Source organism: Drosophila navojoa, chromosome 2 (assembly GCF_054131105.1).
Source record: "Drosophila navojoa isolate 15081-1374.11 chromosome 2, UAZ_NAV_1.0, whole genome shotgun sequence".
In the NCBI taxonomy this organism is placed as follows: domain Eukaryota; kingdom Metazoa; phylum Arthropoda; class Insecta; order Diptera; family Drosophilidae; genus Drosophila; species Drosophila navojoa.
In genome coordinates, this window is record NC_142890.1 from 29756266 (window position 1) to 29764084 (window position 7819).

General features: G+C 41.4%; 2 protein-coding genes across 4 annotated transcripts; both read left to right on the forward strand.

The window, feature by feature from the left end:
* The first annotated feature begins 9 nt into the window (after positions 1-9).
* Positions 10-1867, forward strand: LOC108660323 (protein RER1). Its single transcript, XM_018113678.3, has 2 exons — positions 10-591; positions 649-1867. Exons 1-2 carry the CDS (start codon positions 508-510, stop codon positions 1186-1188), a joined length of 624 nt encoding a protein of 207 aa, XP_017969167.2. The 5' UTR covers positions 10-507; the 3' UTR covers positions 1189-1867.
* A 113-nt stretch (positions 1868-1980) lies between these two features.
* Positions 1981-7228, forward strand: PEK (pancreatic eIF-2alpha kinase). 3 transcript variants are annotated; one of them, XM_030384979.2, is made up of 4 exons: positions 1981-2513; positions 3564-4305; positions 4374-5546; positions 5610-7228. In XM_030384979.2, the coding sequence occupies exons 1-4, from the start codon at positions 2281-2283 to the stop codon at positions 6993-6995; spliced, it is 3534 nt and encodes a 1177-aa protein (XP_030240839.1). In that variant the 5' UTR covers positions 1981-2280; the 3' UTR covers positions 6996-7228. The 3 variants fall into 3 exon arrangements, with proteins under 3 accessions (XP_030240839.1, XP_030240840.1, XP_089118087.1); XM_030384980.2 differs by lacking the exon at positions 1981-2513 and adding an exon at positions 2644-2791; XM_089261961.1 differs by lacking the exon at positions 1981-2513 and adding an exon at positions 2804-2904.
* The last annotated feature ends 591 nt before the right edge of the window (positions 7229-7819 follow it).

The window sequence follows — 7819 nt, forward strand, 5'->3', positions numbered from 1 at the left end:
CAACACTAGTATGCTTGACAGATAACGCTGCGAGAGAGTGCACTATATTTGACATAATGACGTGGTGAACTGTGTGAAAAAAGAACAATAAATTAGTGATGCCGACACGATTAGTAATCTAATTAATACATCATTTTGTAAACACAAAGCGTGCTAAATTTATATATAAATCGTCAGCAGCAGGCATTGATACTTCAAATACATACTGACATCTGAATCGACACAAAAACAAGCATTTTGTATTAGAAAGAGGAAGGAGGTCGATCAGGTGGAGACGTCGCAGCAGGGCAATGAAATAATTTACACTTGAATAGGTGACTGTAGTTGTTTTCATTTTTTTTTTTTTTTTTGTTTTTGACGTCGCTGTCGCGTCGCCAGCTGCATCGAAAGTTTGACGCCAAACTATCGAAAAGACAAAATTTCAACGTTGTCTACCATTGAGAGTGAGAAAAAAGCGGGTAGCTGTTTGCGGAGGGCTAGCAGGCACTACACCAATCTACAGGCACAATGATGAATGAAGACAGTGCGAGTACGTCAACGTCCACCAGTGGCGGGGGCGGCGTTAAAAAGTTCTTTCTGCGTTTATCACAGGTGAGTGAGTGTGTATGGATTATAGAATGCATTTCATTCATTCATCGTCAATTACAGATCTACCAATCATCCCTTGATCGTTCTACGCCGCACACACGCATGCGATGGGTGTTTGCCGGATTCGTGTTGCTGCTATTTGTGCTGCGAATATTCATCTATCAGGGCTGGTATATTGTGTGTTACGCTCTTGGAATCTATCACTTGAATCTGTTCATTGCATTTTTGACGCCGAAAATCGATCCAGAATTTGATCCATATGCGCAAGAAGATGACGAGGGACCGAATTTACCCAGGCATAGCAATGAGGAGTTTCGACCATTCATACGACGACTGCCCGAATTCAAGTTTTGGCTGTCGGTGACAAAAAGCACTGCAATTGGCCTATTTTGCACGTTCTTCGACTTTTTCAATGTGCCTGTGTTCTGGCCAATATTAGTCATGTATTTTATCACGCTATTCTGCATAACGATGAAGCGGCAAATTAAGCATATGATCAAGTACAAGTACCTACCATTCACCCGGAATAAGCCGCGATATCAGCGTGTCAGCGAGGTTGCGGGCGGTGGCCCCAGTATTGGAGGAGCTAGCTCAAAGTGACAATTAGCCGCACAGACGCCGGACACATTAACGACAACAGGTGCAACAACAGCAACGGCATCAGCAGTAGTAACATCAACTGTAGACAACTCAGCCTCAATGGCAGCAGCAAGTTCAGTGGCTGCAGGGACGTCGACGGTTACTGCTAAACCACCGCAAATCATAGCAATTGAGGAATATTAGGAAGCTATATCGGAAACTAAGTAAAAACTCAAACAAATTCATGTAAACCACACATCTGCAATAATTTCGGGTTCCATCACTGTATTCAAGCTAGCATGCTATTTTGTTTATGAGGCATTCATTTATTTAGTTTTTGATTTATTGATTTATTACGTTGTCGTGCGGCGTTTTGTGCAAAAAATTGTATATTGTTTATATAATTTCTTTATTATTTTATATTTATTTCTATGCAACTTCTGTTCCCAGAAATAACAGTTTAATATTCTAGCTAACGATTATAACTTAAATTTATGTATTGTAATACCTTTACCTTTTCAAATCCAAAAAGTAGATTTACGGAATCCAAATTTTTTGATTGCACACCTTGGCTAGATATGTATTTTTGTTTTTACATATATTGTTAGCGTTAACTATACAAAGTGTTAGAATATAACGAACTAAACAAGGTTTGAACTGGGTGTATCATATGAATTAAATAAAAACAAATGAAACTAAAGATACATCGGGTAGATTGGAATTTTATTTTGGCGCTAGGTCTGCAATAAATTGGAGCTGCCACTATTTTTCTATGAGTTGGCAGCTCTGGTACATAACATTTCGACTGCTCGAAGCTGGTCACACTTTTATCCAGCCCTAATACGGACATCGCTGTTGCGAAACTGCATCACGCAGTGTGTTGTGATAGTATAAGAAAATAGTTTATAAAAATTTGTAACTGTTTTTGTTCTACGTCGTCCGAGTAATGCAGCAATGTGCCTTCGCTTTGATGGGCGCTCCTGCTGCTATTGTAACCAAAGTAAACTATTCAGCGCCGTCGACGAATTTGACGCCGACGTCGTCAAAAAATCCAATTAACAGCTAACTCAACACTTAGGTGTTCTAATTACAAATATACGGCACCCACGTATAATGGCAATAAAAAATGTTCTAAATGGCCTCATAATTCGACGCCGTCGCCTCATCCTTTACACCATGATCACATCATTAGTCACATCTGCTTTAGTAATGCCTTCAGTTGAAGGATTGTCAGCATCATCACCATTGCCCGAAGACTCAAGCGAATCGGATCTGCAAGCGGCAAAGCCAACTCCACCTGGAATACCGCACTGTGTGGAGCAGCAGGAACGAAGCATTGGACGAAGGTAAGACGAAGAACCTACACAAGTATTTTGTTTCTAAGAGACATACATACATACACATGTATGTATGTATGTGGAGTTGTTCTCGAAAGTTCGTAAATAAACAGTGCAAGTACTTGTGAAGAAAACGCAGTTAAGAACTATGTACTGCAAATGTAATGCGATTGAATAGTAGTTGAAATTAAGCAGTATAGAGCTCGAATGTGAATTCACAATATCCTGGCATCAGTAAAAATCATGTCAAATAAATCTGATGTTTGTTCGAGCTTATCAAACCGACGGTGAGTCATGTGTCAAGTGTTTAACACTAACTAATTGCCTGTAAAATTGTATACATTAATATTGATAACAAAACAACAAACTAAACACAGAAAAACCAACAACTATTTGCCTGGTAATTAGAATAAATTTAGCAGTGGAACGTGTTATTATAATTTCTCTCAAAGCTTAGAATTTCAAAATGTTTTATGCAAACCAATGTCGAATTTCACCATTCTTTTCGCTTTTGTTTTGCTGTCCGGTCAGACGCCAAGTCTGCGTCTGTGCCATCTTTAGCATGTGTGTGTGTGGGGGCACTGTGTGTGTAGGCAGACGTGTGTGTGTATTCATGCATGTGCGTGTAGCTTTTTTTCTTAGCGGCGAACACTTGTTGACTGATTTTTTTGCGCATAATTCTGTTTACGTTTCACGATCCCACTAACACCTCACAGGCCATCACTACAGCTAATGTAACTGTGATGTGTATTTCAAGCATTGAAGGGTTAGATAACAGAGCTTTATTTTGTTTTATCGAACCGTTTAGAGTAGAGGGTATATACAGACATGTGTCACCCTCTATGTATGTATGTATGTTGTGCTTTAATTTTTTATTTTATAGAACTGGGGACAACTGTAAGGTATAGGGTATTGACTTGTGTAAACCCACTGATGTAGGAACTCTAAATAATAAATGTACCGATCTATAGACAACTGTAACGTATATGGTATATTGATTTTCTAAAAAATGACACTTTAAGTTCTATATTGGAAATTAATTTCACCTTTTCTCTGCAGATTATTGTATATCACTACGCTGGATGGTCGGCTTAGCGCTTTGGATATTGCAAAATCAGGCAAACAGCGATGGAGCATTGAAACGGGACCCGGCCCACTCATCTCATCGAGCATTCATCGCCTAGAGCTAACTAATAATGGACAGTTTGTACGCATGATACCATCCCTGAGTGGAGGTATTTACAAATTCGATGGCGATTCCATTGATCCCATACCCATTACTGCAGAGAACTTGCTTAGCTCCAGCGCTAAGTTCAGTGATGATCTTGTTATCTCCGGCGGCAAGGAGACACGTAACTATGGCGTATCCGTGAGAACTGGGCAGCTCCTTTACGAGTGTTCCATAAACGGCTGTGTGAATGCCACGAATGAGGAGCGTGTCATTAACGATACAATTAGCGCACAAGATAAGAATGATCATAATGAAGAGCATGCTGATGAGGAATTGAGGGATGAAGATGGTTACATTGTTCCTCATAATTCGCTTCTGGACGACGTTATCGTTGTCCGTCGACAGACTCAAACAGTACGGGCCGTAGAGTCGCGTACAGGCATTGAGCGCTGGAATTTTAGCGTTGGACAGCACGAATTGAATTTGATTCGAGCCGATGACTGTCATGAGGAGCCCCGTAGCGACATTGAACTGGCTGTCTTGGATGTGGATATAAGAGTTGTAGTACCAGAGGGCATTGTATGTGCATTCAGCAAGAGTGATCCCCAGCTGATGCTGTGGAAGCACCAGGTGAGTGTGTAGAACTATATAATATTGGTACAAAGATAATAAATAAATCACCTTATTTTATTTTATAGTTTAGCAATCCCATCGTAAGTGTGTGGCACACAAATGAAGCCGACGAGTTGGAGTCCATCGATCTTTTTGGTTCGGCTCATTGGCAGGCTGAACAACACGTGGAAGGCAAGCCTATCCATGCGCCCTCCATTTATCTGGGCATGTACGAAAAGCAGTTATATATACAGGAGTCCATTCGATTGCGAGAAGAAATTATGTTTCAGTCGCAGCAGTATCAACAGCTTTCGGGCGATACAAGTTCTCTGCCGCGAATACCCTGGCGGCCGATTGCAGCAAGTAAAAACTCATTAGTGCTATTTCAGAACGAGCGCGATCAAGTAATCATATCTGAGGACTATGGGAGAAATGAATTAGTTCGATATGACGACCAGAACTTGGCAGTGGCGGCGCAGTCTGTCTTGAATGCCTCTGAGTTTGTAAATGGCAATGGTTTCTACTTCTACACCGACTCACAGCTGGCGGGCAAGCAAAGTGGTAAGCTGGAATGTGGCGCTAATGAGACACCCACTGACTTGCCTGCTATAGAGAAGCCACCGAGCACTAACGAAGAAGAAGAAGGCGGCAAATCGAATGCAGCTGCCGGGAATCAGAGTATTAATGATGATTTGGGCTTCAGTTTAGACGACATTGATGCACCTGTCAAAGTTATCATTCTCTCGCTTTGGTTCTGGTGGAAGGAGATTGTGGTCATTGCGTTTACTTCAGCGGTGCTGCTCAACATGTTTATGGGTCATCGCAATCAACGAGTGGAACGCGAGTACTTTGTCATCGAGAGGCATGTGCCTGTTCAGACGGCCATTGAAGCGACGGAGGCATCTACCCAGGCGCTTTTGGGGCCAGTGCAGTCCTTGGCAGGGAACCATCACCAGCAGCGTGGAAATCAACATAACAACGCTTCGAGTGTTAGGCGCTTACAGCGGTCCATTTCCGAGTCGACCACAAATTCCGGTGAACATTTTATATCGCGTTTCCAATCAGACTTCGACCTCATGCAATGCCTGGGTCGAGGCGGATTCGGTGTAGTCTTTGAGGCCAAGAACAAGCTGGATGAAAATCATTATGCGATCAAACGAATAACATTGCCGAATAAGGAGTCCTCGCGGCAACGTGTGCTGCGCGAGGCGCGGACCTTGGCCAGCTGCGAGCACCAAAATATCGTGCGATATTTTCATGTATGTCTCTGTTTAACTTGTGTCTCAAATGGTAGTGGATAAAATATATATTTTTTATTGCAGTCCTGGGTAGAAACACCGCCAGTAGGCTGGCAGGAAGAGGAGGACCGTAAGCTGTTGGCACACGAAATGTCAACTTCCATACAAATTGAAACTCCGGATGGCAGCACGATGCCATCTTTTCCAAATCATCCACATAAAAAGCATCATGATCTAGCTTCTTGGGTCTCGGATACTGTGAACAGCACTGCCTGTAGCAATGATTATGGGCATGGCGACAAATCGTTCAGCCGCATTGCAAAATACAACGAAGATGATGATGATGATTCGCTTATTGAATTTCGCAGCGAATCACAGTCAGCGGCTCTCCATGCAGACGAAATAGACTTGAGCGAGGAGCAGCCGATGGCACCCAGTAACGAAATCCAGCAGCGTACTCAACCGACCGCTGTATCCATTGATGTGCACTCTGAGTCCTTTGATTTGAAGAACATCAATTACACACAGCATCAGCTATCTAATTCATTTCAAATCGAATCGGTTCGTTCGAAGGGCAACAGCAGCGGCACCGATGATGACGCTGAAATATCGCCCAGGCGCAAACCATCAACTCTGGCGCTACATCACACTCACAATAATCACAATCACAACCAACAGATGCAATCACAGTCACACAGTAACCAGATAGTATTGTCAAACTCTACTACGCAGAACGGGAACACAGCTAAGCCGAATAAGGTTTACCTTTATATACAAATGCAGCTATGCCGCAAGGAGAGTCTTCGCGATTGGCTACGGGACAATCGCACCGAGGCGCGTGCTGCGCATATCGCTCACATCTTCCACCAGATTGTGGATGCGGTAGAATATGTCCACCTAAAGGGCCTAATCCATCGCGATCTGAAGCCAAGCAACATATTTTTTTCCAAAGATGGACAGATTAAGATTGGCGACTTTGGGCTCGTAACCGACATGGCGGATATTCCAAATATCTTAAATGATTGCGGCGATCAATCCGGTCTACCGTCTTGTGCCCGCCACACGCAATTGGTGGGCACACATCTTTACATGTCGCCAGAGCAGTTACGTGGTCAGAACTATGACTACAAGGTGGATATATATTCGCTGGGCTTAATATTTTTTGAGCTCCATGTTTATTTTTCCACTGAAATGGAACGCATTAAGACTCTTCGTGCCTTGAGGGATGGCCACTATCCTGAGGACTTTGTCAAACAACATCCGGAGCAGTATGAGTTGCTTCAAAGGATGCTCTCTTCGCAGCCAGCGGAGCGGCCGCAAACAAATCAGCTGAAACAGCAGCTGCACGAAATTCTACAGCTGCCCGAACGCTTGGTAGATGGCCACAGCGAACAGGCAGCGATGGAGGCAGCCACGCGTCGGCTGAGTCGCAGCCGCACATTTAGCAGCAACAGCGAACAGCATCAGTGATAAAGACAACAGCCGAGGGACGTTGGTGTATGAACCCATAGCTTTAAGTTAAATTAAGTCATCAACATTTGATTATAAGTTATTTTTTTTTATATTCAATTTTTACTCAAGGCACGTTGGCTATTCGTTTATTGTCTGAAATGCGAATCGAGCATTCAGTTAATTTTAAGTTACTCATTTAATTCATGCCTATTGTAAATTATAGTTATTATTAAAGTTCATATTGTGAGCTATGCAGTTTGTTTTACTTTCAAAACTGAAGGTAAAAATACATTAAGTTTTTGAAACAAAAGTAACTAGAACTAACTAACGTCACTAGAAATTAGGTAAACTCCTAATCGTTTGTATACTTATCCTGAAGCTAATTTATTAGTTAGATATATCAAAGGATTTTAGAATTATTTACAAAATCAATTGTTTTCATTTTAAATCTGACGAACACGTTTTCTTGTTTTAACGATAAAAGAAAGAAATAAAAACAAAATGTAACAATATACAAAATATACTTTTTGTGGCATCAGATGAAATTTATGTTCCGATATAAATCGAGACAAATAAGTATGTATTCAGCTGAGAACATGTACTTAAATCATGCCTCTTTTATATTGAAGTTTTTTATATGAAGATGGAGATTTAAAAAATTGGATAATATTAATTATGTCAATAGACTTTTCCAATTTATGGAAATATGCAATTTTTGTGAACTGAAAATAAATTAGTTTACATAAATATACCATCCACGTCGCATTATTAAAAGTCTATAAAATGATGAAAATGCATTTTGTTCTATTGTTTCATTCTTTTTATTTGGGTTTGCAGTTTTC